Raw genomic sequence first — 14,048 nt, 5'->3', positions numbered from 1 at the left:
CACCTGTAATCCCAGCTACTTGGGACGCTGAGGCAGGAGAATCGCCTGAACCTGGGAGGCGGAGGTTGCAGGCAGCCGAGACCGCGCCCACGTTATTGCACTCCAGCCTGGGGAACAAGAGCAGAACTCCATCTCTAAATAATTAAATAAATAAATACGCATGGGCACGGTGGCTCACGCCTGTAATCCCAGCGCTTTGGAAGGCCGAGGCGGGCAGAACACAAGGTCGGGAGATTGAGACCATCCTGGCTAACACGGTGAAACTCTGTCTCTACCGAAAATACAAAAAATTAGTCAGGTGTGGTGGCGCATGCCTGTAGTCCCAGCTACCCGGGAGGCTGAGGCAGGAGAATCACTTGAACCCAGGAGGTGGAGGCGGAGGCTGCAGTGAGCCGAGATCGCGCCACTGCACTCTGGCTTGGGCAAGAGTCAATAAACAAAAAATTTAAAAATAAATACAGAGGAGAAAACAAGTAAGCCACTAGCTTGACTAGGCCACCAAAAGGAACACCCTTGGTGGTGGGATGCGTGGACCTCGTGTGTCTCCCGACATGATACCCTGAGAAAAGCATGGCATCATGGCATTCCTGCCAAGAGCCTATATGACACAACCTGGTTGGAAGGGGACACTGGACACAGCCAGCTTGAGGGCTGTGCTGCAGAACGAAAGCCCTGTGCTGAGATTCAGGCATATGCGAATACGGTGAGGCATAGGAACATTCCAGACTGAAGAACTGATGAGACACTAGGATGAAAAGCAAGAAAGTGGTGCTGGCCAGGATCCTGGGCCAGAGAGGAAAACAGGGCATCGCCAGATGGCTGGCATCATTTGAATGGGGTCTATGGAGTGAGTGGTGGTGTGCCAATGTTGAATTTCTGATTAGGAGGGCTGTATGGTGGCAATGCAGGGACTGTCCTTATGTTTTGGAGGTCCGCACTAGAGAATTTAAGGGTGCTAGAGAATCATATCAGAAAAAGACAAGGTAATAGAATAAATGTGGCAAAATGTTAACAACTGGGAGATTTGAGTGAAGGGGACATAGGAGTTCTTTATACTATTTTTGAAACTTTCCATTAAGTTCAAAACAATTTCAGCATTTTAAAAATTGGAAAAAAAAAAACCTCATGACTAAAGCAATTTTTTTTTATTTACAGTATAAAGGTTACAAAGGTATATATGTATTTATATATATAATGCCCTTAAGTTACAAATTTTCATTGTAATGTACAATGCTATATGTTGATGTGCAACTCAAGGGGAAGTGTTGTCTATGCATCTATATTTATAGAGTAAACATAAAGCTTTTTAAAAATTAAGAACACAAATACTGCCCTGTTTTATGCCTTGGGTTTTTGATTTGGTATCCAGAAGATCTGAGACTTAAATTTCAAACAAGACTTGAAAGGAAGTCCTGTTTAAATACAGTGTTCTAAAAAAGAAGGAAAAACCCCAGAACATCACATACTTAAAAGCATTATTTTAGTTTTCTATGTCTTTATACTTAAAAATGAAAGCAGTGTGGGAAAGAATCCATATACATGGGTATAATCAGAGTTTGCACAGATTAGCCAAAATAGGCCTGCAATAGGTAGTGGTTTTCTATATTATCTTCCAAAACACCTCAGGTTTGGTACCAAAAAGGACACAGATTTTTGGGGGCACAAAGGTCTTCTAATGATGCACTCATCCAATGGATTGTAAACATAATACTGGAGTCCTACAGTGGAGGGCAGAATCTGAAACCTGTTCCTACGACAAGGGCAGACTCGCTACAAAGTGAGATGAATATCTTCAAGAATGATGACTGTGCCAAACCTGAAACTTAGTTTACATCATCATTTCCTCGCCCCTCCCAATTCTATTAATCCACAGAAGAGAGGTAAAAAGACACAACTGACACTCACTTTAACAGGACCCAGAATAAAAAAAAGTACAAAAAAACCCAAAACCAAAACCAAAAACCAGGACCCAGGTTGAAGGAAAGCATTTCTTTCAACCTAGGAGGAACATAGATTTATCATACTATGTGCTGGTTTTAATAACATACAATCATTAGCACCCAATTGTCAAAGGGTAGGTTAAAAGTAAAGACCAAGACCCTGAAGGCATGACCTAATTTTTGTGCACAACTCCAGGACAGTTGAAAACCAAGGGGAGGGCACCCATGTGATTCAGTTCCCTGTGCCATTCCAGTCACTGATAGCTCAGGTACTTTCTAGGCATGACTGACAATGTTGCCTGAAAAGCTAACCCTAGAGATAAATGGAAGGCAAGATGGATAGAAAAGACTGTTACTGTGTGAAAATTACAGAAAACAGTCAGTCAACTTTATTTTCTTTAGGTGCCCTTTTCAATGAGTCCAAATGCCAGTGTGTCCTGGAATAAGTGAAATTTTGTTAATTTTTATTTATTTTTTTAAATGCTAAAAATTTTTTATTTAACTTTTTGGATGGAGTCGGGTTCCTGCTATGTTGCCCAGGCTGGTCTTCAATTCCCGGGCTAAAGTGATCCTCTCACCTTGGGCTGATTTTGTTAATTTTTAAATATCTTCATTTTGATCTATCATTAATGGACTCTGTCTACCATGTATATAAGGACTTTCAGCAAATGAAATGCTTAAATACTTTAAGTGTGGAAATGAATACAACAAAATTTAGAAATAAGGGATTGATAAAATATGCATTTAGTTTTGCTGTTATAGTAAAAGAAGCATTTTAAAAAGACCTTCTCATTGATCCACTTTGGGCAATAAAACTTAATTTTTGTTGTTATGATTTACCTTATAAAGGATACTATATACTTTTCTCTTTCCCAAACTAAAGTCTAATTTTCCATTAAAAGAAAATCATGCATGAGGAAAAGACCAGCCTACTTAAATGTGCTTGGAGTCCTTTCATACTGGCATAGATCAAAACCTGAGTATCCCTTCAAACATTTTCCAGTTTGCCAGATCCAGATAAACAGACTTGAACATACACTTTGGTAAAAATATCAAGTGGTGAATTACTTAACTGCTGAATGACAAACGGATGGTATGGTGTGACTGAGAAATAATGGATTACGGGCTACTTGAGGGCAGAAACTTTCTTTTAGACCGTTCAGAATACCTGGTGTAGAATTATAAAATACATGTTTGTTAGGTGAAAGAACACATGAATACATCATTAATTAGCTTTCCAGTTTCTAAGTTTGTGTCAATAGCATGGATGTAAGATTATTGCAAAACTGACAACAGTACTTAGAGGACTCAGAAATTAGAAATCTTTTATTTATTTATGAGATGAAGTCTCGCTCTGTTGCCCAGTCTGGAGCGCAATGGCACAATCTTGGCTCACTGGACCCTCTGCCTCCTGGGTTCAAGCGATTCTCCCACCTCAGCCTCCCGAGTGGCTGGGACTACAAGTGCCTGCCACCATACCTGGCAAAACTTTCTATATTTTTAGTAGAGATGGGGTTTCACGATGTTGGCCAGGCTGGTCTCAAACTCCTGACCTCAGGTAATCCGCCTGCCTCAGCCTCCCAAAGTGCTGGGATTACAGGCGTGAGCCATCGCACTCAGCCAGAAATTATAACTCTAAGCAGGATTCTAAAACCTACAATACAATGAAGTATCATTTCTCTCTTACAGGTCTTTGGTTTTAACCAATCTATTTTTAAAAGGGGCAATTCAAAGATTATGGCTTATGTGGTAGATTTCTGTTGACTATAACAAATGTTCACTGGATAACAAGCGATAATTTGCAAAAGGCATATTTATGCATTACATTACATGTGGATCCTCTTCTAAAACTAGAATAAGCTTCATTTCCATCGTTCAATATGGGAAGAATAGAGGTGGCAAGAAATTAAGCTCAAGTTTATGTTTTGAAACAAAAGAAATCTTGTTAAAAGATTCTTCTGAGTTATAACAACCGTTCTTCTAGCTGGCAGTTTAGCCAGTCAGAAAGATACAAAAAAACTAAAAACAAAACCAAAAACACATGTGCTCTATGTGCCTATTTATTATACCTTACCCTTAATTTGAAATTCTATCCTTTAAGAGAATGAATTTGTCACTCATCTGCCAGATGTTTGTTTTTTTAGAGAAAAGGTTTCAAATCAGCCACTTAAGTAGTCTATTACTAGTGTAAAATAAATTCCACTTAGCATCACAGCATAGGAATAACCATATTGTTCAAAAATACACAGCCCTGATACATAGCATAATTATTTTAGAACTATCATCACACATTTATCGAGTGTCTATGTATCCAGCACAGTGAAAGATTTAGCTTAAAGGGTAGAGCGGGGCAGATTGCTACAACTGGTTTTTAAAGACAGTATGTGGAAAGTCAGAATAATTTTAGATTACCAAGCAATTAGAATAAGGGCACACAGAGGGAACAGTAGGATTTGGCAGATTCCTCTACTTTCATCTTCAGTGGGGTTAAAAAAAAAAAGCCACAATTAACTGAAATTTAACTGAAAGTGATTTCCAAACTCAAAGTCAAATATAATACCACTTGGTACTTAATGTCATACCTGATAGATATATAAAAAGAATGAATATGAATACAGTCAAATTCAACTTAAGTTTTAAGCAGAATCCCACATTTAAGTAAGTCTCTTTTCATTACATAGATATTTGATCTGATCAGAACAATTTGCTTTGAGATCAAAAAGATCTGGCATTTTACTTATTCATTAGGGATTGGAAAAAGAAGACCTTTGGCTTTCTAACCAGCCATTTCATTCATGGCATCAACAGCCGATGGCAGCCACGTGGAAATGTATGCTGGATATTTGGATAGTTTAAATATGTACAAGCAATAGCTTATAACCAGTGAAAATAATAAGAACATAATTCAGCATGTGTCCAAGATAAGATACAAAAAAAGCAGAAAAAGTGCTTGAATCTACAGGTCTTCCCTGAAAGTTTAAAAAATGTTTAATTCTTAAGCAGGTAGGGCTTTTAATAGAATTTGCATAGCAGCATACAAGATAATTTGCATTAAAATATATGAACAGAGATTCTTCTATGGCTTTGAAAACAAACAAATATATTCACATGCATATAAGTTAAGCAAGAAGGCCTGGAGTTTCTCACAAAATTTAAAAAAATCAATAACCTTTTCTCACACTTTTGTCCATCAAAACCATTTACAACAAATCCTGTTTCTAGGATAAACACAGCCTTGTCCAGATTCCACACAGCTTAACTTTTTTTTTAAGCATAATTTCTGGGGCCAGGTGCAGTGGCTCACATCTATAATACCAGCACTTTGGGAGGCTGAGGCAGAAGTATTGCTTGAGCTCAAGAGTTGAAGACCAGTCTGGGCAATATGGTGAAACCCTGTCTCTAAAACAAAACAAAACAAAAAACCACAAAAATTAGCCAGGTGTGGTGACACACACCTGTGGTCCCAGCTACTCAGGAGGCTGAGGTGAAAGGTTCATTTGAGCCCAGAAGGTTGAGGCTGCAGTCAGCTATGATCATACCACTGCACTCCAGCCTGGGTGACAGAGTGAGAACCTGTTTCAAAAAAAGAAAGAAAGAAAAAAAGAAACAAATTCCGTTTATCAGCTAAGTGCATTCAGTCAGCTGGAAAAAGCTTTGTTACCATTCAACTTAGGAGGGTAAATTAGGAAAATAATCAGTAATAATGTTAGGTTATTTGTTGTTTAGAAAGATTTTTTTACTTATAAAAATATAATAAATAATCCAATCTCTCCTGCCATGCAATAATTTTCAGTATAGAAGATAAAAACAGGCACTATCAGACCTTCTTTGGCCTAAGAAGTGCTAAAACATGGCTTTAAAATAGGTGGATGACATTTAAAGTAGTATTTTTGATTGCCTATATATGTTCCAGTATTTAACCTGAAACTCTTGTCTACTAGGAAAGTGAGTTTACAGTTACAACTATCTAATAAATACTGTATGAGCATACATATGAAAACATATGAAGTATTTCTTCATATAAAACATTAGATACTAATTTCCAGGTAATATTTCATTTGATGACTTCAGGAAAGGACTTACCTTTTTCAGAAAAAGAAAAACTGAGCGTTTTTCTTTTGTTCCTTTCTTTTTCTTTTTATGAAGAGAAAGGAGAGAAGTTTTAGGAGAAGAGGCGGGAGACGTTTCATATACCAACTGGCTGCTCCTAGGCCTCTGTGTGGAATGTGGAGAAGCTGTCTAAATTCCGGGTTTGGGAGGCACAGGAAGCAGTCCCTCTGAATGGGGAGTGGACTTGATTCTGCAGTTGCCTTTCCATTCTACACACTGGAGCCCACCACATCCTCAACAATTTGCTTAATTCAAAATGAAAAAGAAATGAAAAATGAGCTGGTTCTATAAAAAAGGTAGAATATTGAAAATGCCCATTTTTCATTATCATTTGAAAATAATTTGCCATACTTTGGCATCTAAATATAAATACATATTTATCATGGTGTCCCATTCATTAGAGAGCACTTCATTTGTGGACTGAAAATCCCAAAAACACATTTGATTGAAGAACAACCTTGGTCATCATGATTGGAGAGCTGTTAAGTGTTAAGAAAAGCAGCATAAGGGCTCTGGTTCTTGGGGCTGCTAGTGGACAAAGGAAACCTCCCATACTTTGATTTCACACTAAGACTCAAAAGTCGTTATTAAGAACCCTACAGACCTCAGTGCTACACACGTCAGTTTAACCTTGACCAAAATGAGTGAAATGAACACATGACTTGCATTTCCTGCTCATATTTAAATCACACCTATTTTACATCTTCATATAACCAATGAGGACGGTGGCTCAGAAGCTCCCCTGCAAATCTTAGTGGCTTAGCCTTTCACATTAACACAGAAAACCTCAACCACGTGGCTCTGCTGCTGAAGTCTGTAAACACATCATTCAATATCTCATATTAATAATGCTCTCACTGCATAGAGGCTTTAAGATTGCTTACCTGAGGGTATTAATGTAGTGAAATTCTGATTCTAGAAATCATTGCTACACCTTCCAGACATTTTTATTCCTTCCCTTAAATGAAAATTTATCTTGGACCAGGCACAGTGGCTCATGCCTATAATCCCAGCACTTTCGGAGGCCAAGGCAGGTGGATTCCTTGAGGTTGGGAGTACAAGACCACCCTGGCCAACATGGTGAAATTCTGCCTCTACTAAAAATACAAAAATTAGCCGAGTGTGGTGGCAGGTGCCTGTAATCCCAGCTATTTGGGAGGCTGAGGCAGGAGAATCACTTGAACTCGGGAGGTGGAGGTTGCAGTGAGTGAAGATCATGCCACTGCATTCCAGCCTGGGCAACAGAGTGAGACTCTATCTCAAAAAAAAAAAAGGACATCCAAGTAATACTACCTATTCTTTGAGATCCAGGGACTGCGCTAATCTTGACATTTTATATTGATATTATACCACTTTAAATGTTTGCAGATATATACCTCCTTCAAAGTTAGGAAAAACAAGCTGAGTGTGATTTTCTAATACTACAAAATCAGCAATCTTATTGCTACTGTGTCCTAATGATGACATCTGGCAATGCTTAACCAAAAGCAGGTAGCTGTTCCACGGTCTCATCACCCTGCCCACTGTAGGGAGTGCTGTGAAGCCAACACTAAATCTTGAATGAGCAGCTGCTCGTCTATGCGACTGCTGCCACAAAGGGCCAGGCCACAGCCAGGATGCTACATGGGCAGCCCAAAACAACTTGACATGGTTTGTGCAGAAGAGCTGGCTTCACCCACAAAGTCTACTCCTCAAGCAGACTGGCTCTTTAGGATTTATCTTGCTCAAAGAGATCTGCCTACTGGAAGAGATGCCATTAAGGAAACCCACCTTGAAGACTCTTCCTCCAAACTAAGATAGGCGATCTCCTTGAAATGGCAGTGATTTCCAGTTATTCAAATAGTGACTAATAAAGCTCCACTAACCCTAACCAAAGGCACATTTGGTAAGCAATAAAAAAAATGGCTTAACCTAGGAAGAGGAATTTTCTTTTAAAATAAATCTTATAATATTCCCTGGCTCCTACCAAAACTAAAATTGGAAAAACCTAAACCAAGCAAAACTTTTCTCTCAAAGCAGTGGCTTCCAACTTGCTTTTCAACTCAGTCACCACTAGAAAGGAAGTGGAAGGCAAGACAAATCAAATTTTGCAAGTTCTAAGTCCTAGAGACAGCACTTAAGAGTGGCAAAGCTTGGGGTAAGGTGGGAAGTGACTGCCAGGCTGGGATAGAGGGAGAACCAGGGCTGATGGAAGAACCCTTTGGTGATACAACTCAAGGACTTCCTATGGTGGAAGGAGCTTGTGAGTACAGTAAATTCCAAGACATACAACCTATCTGGAATGCTCACGAAGCAACACGCTGCTGCAAGCTAGCACCTGGGAAGGGACAATTGTTCTGAACAACAGATCAAGGCTAAGCACAACACAAATCCTACAGGAAGAAGAAAAAACAATGCTTGGGTATTTGATTATGTCTAAAAGGAAAACAATGAGCCATTCTTTTTAGCAGGAGAAATAAACCTAATTACTCATAAACCATATTATGAAACAAGATAATAAATCAATAGCTTCATTTTGGAGCTTTTTAGAGTCCTAGAATATCTGGCCAAGGTCGATTGTGAAAGGTAGGCTCTTCTTTAAACACGGTTATGGTTCAGCAGTGATTTGCAGGTCCTTGCGAAGGCACTGTGCTGAAGGAAAGAGCAAAGAGTTTTCTTTTGTGCTTTTTTTTTTTTCGAGGTGGAAATATTTCTTGTGACAGTCAATGTCCTTTTCTGATTTTTTGTTGCTCATACAAGCAGTCCCATACGAGTGACTTTGGCCGATAAGAACGTGTGCAACACAAATACAATCGGTTTTGGACAAGAGTGCAGGTCCATGGTCTGTGGAGAAAGGACATATCACTACCATATACAGACAACTTAATAAACAAAAATGCAAATAAATTTACTTTTAACTTAGGTTAAGAATGTACCAGAGCTATGGAAACTCTTGGGAACTTAAAGCCACAGGCAAAAGTGCACTATGGAAAAAGGTGATTCCATGTCATAATACTGGTGTGAGGTTTCACATCCCCAGTTAGGAGACAACTGGTAGTGTAATGGGTTCCCCCAAGCCTGATAGGAAGAACTAAAAAGTAGAGAATTTAAAACTGAAGGCCAGGCACGGTGGCTCACGCCTGTAATCCCAGCACTTTGGGAGGCCAAGGCGGGTGGATCACCTGAGGTTGGAAGTTCGAGATCAGCCTGACCAACATAGAGAAACCCCATCTCTACTAAAAACACAAAATTAGCCAGGCATGGTGATGCATGCCTGTAATCCCAGCTACTCGGGAGGCTGAGCCAGGAGACTCACTTGAACCAGGGAGGTGGAGGTTGCAGTGAGCAGAGATCGAACAATTGCCCTCTAGCCTGAGCAACAAGAGCGAAAGTCCGTCTCAAAAAAAAACTTTTTTTAATTTAAAATTTCTTAGTTCTAAATGGAATGTCAGTCCACGATTTTGTACATAAGGGGTAAGAAGTCATGAGAAGAAAAGAGAGAACATCTATTAGATACACGTGTTTCAGAAACACTCTTACCAGTTCTCCCTCGGGACCACCAAAATCCAAGTATAGATTTCGGATGCCATCATCAGCAGACATTTTCAGCTTTTCAAAGGGGTAGCGGTACAGTATGCTGCTGGAGCCTCCATTTTCCCTGGAGATGGTGAACCCATTTTCATAGTGAATAGTAAGTCTCACCTCTTGGCCATTTAACATGCAGCCTATTGAGGAAAAGCAAGAAACATTAGTTGTAAAGTTGCTATGTCAGTTATCAAGTGAAAAGGGATTCTTCTGACTTCAAAATAGGAAAAATATTATTTTCTTGAGAATGTGTGATGCCTAACCTATATGGAATCTTCTAAAGTGAGTTTTGTTTTGGTCACTGAGATGAGGCAGAAATGACCATAACATTCCTTGACATCTGATTCAGTTTAATTCCCACTGAACGCTCGTGCCGGTAAGTGTGTGTAGGCTGTGCAGGGCACTCGAGAAGTAAGAGATACAGTACCTGCTCTCAAGGACTTTGTAAACGCATTGGCATAAACAGAAAATCCCCAACTGTGTAAGGCAGAATGTACAGAACATAAACAAACAACAAACTGATTGAGGCCAAAGTCAAGGAAAGATGTGGCTTCAGATAAGCCCTAAAGAACTGGTAAAACTGGGCCAGGTGCAGCGGCTCACACCTGTAATCCCAGCAGTTTGGGAGGCTGAGGTGAGTGGATCACTTGAGGTCAGGAGTTTGAGACCAGCCTGCCCAACATGCCGAAACCCTGTCTCTTCTAAAAATACAAAAATTAGCTGGGCATGGTGGCACATGCCTGTAATCCCAGCTACTTGGGAGGGTGAGGCAGGATAATAGCTTGAACCAGGGAGGCAGAGGTTGCGGTGAGCTGAAATTGCGCCATTGCACTCCAGCCTGTGTGACAAGAGTGAGACTATGTCTCAGGAGGAAAAAAAAAAACAACAGAATTGGTAAAACTGGACAGGCAGGGAGGAAGAAGCAGAAGGACTGAACTGGGCAAGAAAGAACAACCAAAGGAACAAAGGCAGAGAGGCCTTTCAGGGGCTGTGACATGGTTTGGTTGACATTTGGGATGAAGATAAAGATTATGTTCATCAAAGTTAAAGGCTTGACTCAGCAAAAGACACAGTCAATCCTATCAAAGACACAATTCAAAGGATACATCTGAATTGAGAGAACACAAACAATTTTGGTCATCAAGACTGGCAAATGCCCCAGGTATGGTGGCTCATGCCTATAATCCCAGCCCTCTGGGAGGCTAAGGCAGGAGGATCACCTGAGGCCAGGTGATGGAGACCAGCCTGGGCAACATGGCAAGATCTCATTTCTACTAAAAATAAAAAATGTATCCAGGCATGGTGGCACGTGCCTATAGTCTCAGCTACTTGAGAGGCTGGGGCAGGAGGATCAATTGTGTCCAGGGGTTCAAGGCTGCAGTAAGCTATGATCATGCCACTGCCCTCTAGCCTGGGTGACAGAGCAATCTCTAAAAAAATTTTAAAAAGAGAAATTTAGAGATTCTTTTTTGTTTTTTTGAGACTTAGTCTCCCTCTGTCACCCAGGCTGGAGTGCAGCGGCATGATCTTGGCTCATTGCAACCTCAGTCTCCCGGGCTGAAGTGATTCTCCTACCTCAGCCTGCCGAGTAGCTGGGATTACATACGCACACCACCACAGCCTGCTAATATTTTTGCATTTTTAGTAGAGACGGGATTTTACCATGTTGGCCAGGTTGGTCTTTAACTCCTGACTACAAGTGATCCACCCACCTTGGCCTCCCAAAGTGTGGGGATTACAGGTATGAGCCATGACACCTGGCCTTGTTTTTTGAGACAGAGTCTTGCTCTGTCGCCCAGAATGGAGTGCAGTCGCACAATCTCGATTGATTCTTGCCTCTCAGGTTCAAGCAATTCTCGTGCCTCAGCCTCCCAGGTAGCTGGGATAACAGGTGGGCAACACCACACCCAGCTATTTTTTTATATTTTTTAGTAGAGGTGGAGTTTCCACATATTGCCCAAACTGGTCTCAAACTCCTGAGCTCAGGCAATGCACCTGCCTTAGCCTCCCAAAGTGCTGGGATTACAAGTGTGAGCCACTGCACCTGACCTGAGAGGTTTTTTTTGTTTTTTTTGTTTTTTTTTTTTTTTTGAGATAGAGACTCGCTCTGTCGTCCAGGCTGTGGAGTGCGGTGGTGCAATCTTGGCTCATTGCAACCTCCACTTCCTGGGTTTAAACCATTCTTATGCCTTAGCCTCCTGAGTAGCTGGGATTACAGGTGTTAGCCATCATGCCTGGCTAATTTTTGTGTATTAAGTAGAGACAGAGATTTCACCATGTTGGCCAGGCTGGTCTGGAACTCCTGACCTCAAGTGATCCACCCACCTCGGGCTCCCAAATTGCTTGACCCCTGAGATTTCTTTGTCTGTTTTGGATTGTTTCCCCTGGAGAACCAGAAAAGGAAACTGCTGGGCACGGTGGCTCATGCCTGTAATCCCAGCACTTTGGGAGGCTGAGGTGGGCGAATCACCTGAAGTTGAGAGTTCAAGACCAGCCTGACCAAAATGGAGAAACCTCACCTCTACTAAAAATACAAAATTAGCTGGGTGTGGTGACACATGCCTGTAATCCCAGCTACTAGGGAGGCTGAGACAGGAGAATTGCCTGAACTCTGGAGGAGAATGTTTCAGTGAGCCGAGATCATGCCACTGCACTCCAGAGCAAAACTCTATCTTAAAAAAAAAAAAAGGAAACCAAATGTGACTGTGAGAGAGAGAGAGAGAGAGAGAGAGAGAGAGAGAGTGTGTGTGTGTGTGTGTGTGTGTGTATGTGGTGTTTTTTAAAAAACAGAATCTTCCAACTTAATGTATTTAGGTCTAGATATTGAGTTTGTTTTAGTTTAAAATTTATAATTAGTACCAGGTTCTTCTGAATGAGACTGTGATCTGGTCATATAAATGTGCTAAATATATATATATATATGTGTGTGTGTGTGTGTGTGTGTGTGTGTGTGTGTGTGTGTGTGTGTGTGTGTGTAGAGCAGGCACCTGTGAGAAGTGACATTTTTTTTTTAAGTATAAATTCCCCTTCTAGTAAGAGTGGCCCTTTTTTGATGGGATAACATCTGGGGCTTATTAGCAAAGATCTGAGCTGTCGCAGGTGGCTTATTATGTCTTGGTTCACTTAGAAAGCTTTTGGATGGCTATATAACCACTATCCACTCCAATTTATGAATAATTCAGTAAAAAATTCAGTATGCTGATTTTGTTTTGGGAGGCCGAGGCGGGTGGATCACCTGAGGTCAGGAGTTTGAGACCAACCTGACCAACATGGAGAAATCCCGTCTTTCCTAAAAAAAACAAAAAAACAAAAAAACAAAATTAGCCAGGCATGGTGGTGCATGCCTGTAATCTCAGCTACTCGGGAGGCTAAGACAGGAGAATTACTTAAACCTGGAAGGCAGAAGTTACGGTGAGCCAAGATCGCACCATTGCACTCCAGCCTGAGAAACAAGAGCAAAACTCTGTCTCAAAAAAAATTCAAACAACTGGTTGGGCACAGTGGCTCATGCCTGTCATTCCAGCACTTTGGGAAGCTGAGGTGGAGGATCGCTTGAGGCCAGGAGTTTAAGTCCAGACAACATAGTGGGATTTTATCTCTACCAAAATTACAAAAATTAGCCAGGCATGGTGGCATGCACCTGTAGTCCCAGTTACTTGGGAAGCTTCGGTGGGAGGATCTCTTTAGCCTGGAGGGTCAAGGATGCAGTGAGCCATGTTTGTGCCACTGCACTCCAGCCTGGGCAACAGAGTGAGACTGTGTCTCTAAAAAATAATAACATAAAATAAAAAAATTCAAACAACATAAAAGTGGCTTATAACTGCAGCTGGATTTAGGGATGGAGAAAAAGCCAGGGATGTTTATGGCCCAAATTACCGAGCAGTAAAAGGCATTGCCCACTTCAACAGCTAAGAGAGAGCTGTACATCTCCCTCCATCATTTCCTCTCCTACATCTGTCCCTCTTCCAAACTAAGGCTAATCCCCTCACCTGTGCTTTGGATCGCATCTACCGCCACCTTCCTAGAAACTGTATAAGAACTGATTACTCCTTCTACCTCTTGTGTTTTCAATACGTCCCTCTGAATCAGATCCCTCCCATTCACTTTTTTAAATGCTCAAGTCTTTCTCATTATTAAAAGAAATGCCACTGGGCCAGGCGCAGTGGCTCATGCCTGTAATCTCAGCACTTTGGGAGGCCGAGATTCACAGATCACCTGAGGTCAGGAGTTCGAGACCAGCCTGGCCAAAATGTCAAAGACCCGTCTCTACTAAAAATACAAAAATTAGCCAAGTGTGGTGGCATGTACCTGTAATCCCAGCTACTCAGGACGCTGAGGCAGGAGAATCGCTTGAACCTGGGAGGCAGTGGTTGCAGTGAGCTGACATCACGCCACTGCATTCCACAGCCTGGGTGACAGAGTGAAACTCCGTCT

The 14,048-nt window shown here is 41.2% G+C and overlaps 1 protein-coding gene across 1 annotated transcript in view; it reads right to left on the bottom strand.

Moving 5' to 3' along the window:
- Positions 1-8,559: 8,559 nt before the first annotated feature.
- SNTB2 (syntrophin beta 2) overlaps positions 8,560-14,048 on the bottom strand; it is a 47,801-nt gene continuing 42,312 nt past the window's right edge. Inside the window, exons 4-5 of the mRNA XM_017539333.2 lie at positions 9,570-9,754; positions 8,560-8,873 (exon numbers count right to left, since the gene is read on the bottom strand). Of these exons, the coding sequence (XP_017394822.1) occupies positions 8,781-8,873; positions 9,570-9,754 (278 nt within the window). The 3' untranslated portion in view covers positions 8,560-8,780. The remainder of the gene's footprint in view (positions 8,874-9,569; positions 9,755-14,048) is intronic.

Source organism: Cebus imitator, unplaced genomic scaffold (genome assembly GCF_001604975.1).
Source record: "Cebus imitator isolate Cc_AM_T3 unplaced genomic scaffold, Cebus_imitator-1.0 Scaffold118, whole genome shotgun sequence".
Classification (NCBI taxonomy): Eukaryota; Metazoa; Chordata; class Mammalia; order Primates; family Cebidae; genus Cebus; species Cebus imitator.
This window is presented reverse-complemented; position numbering and strand designations above follow the sequence as displayed.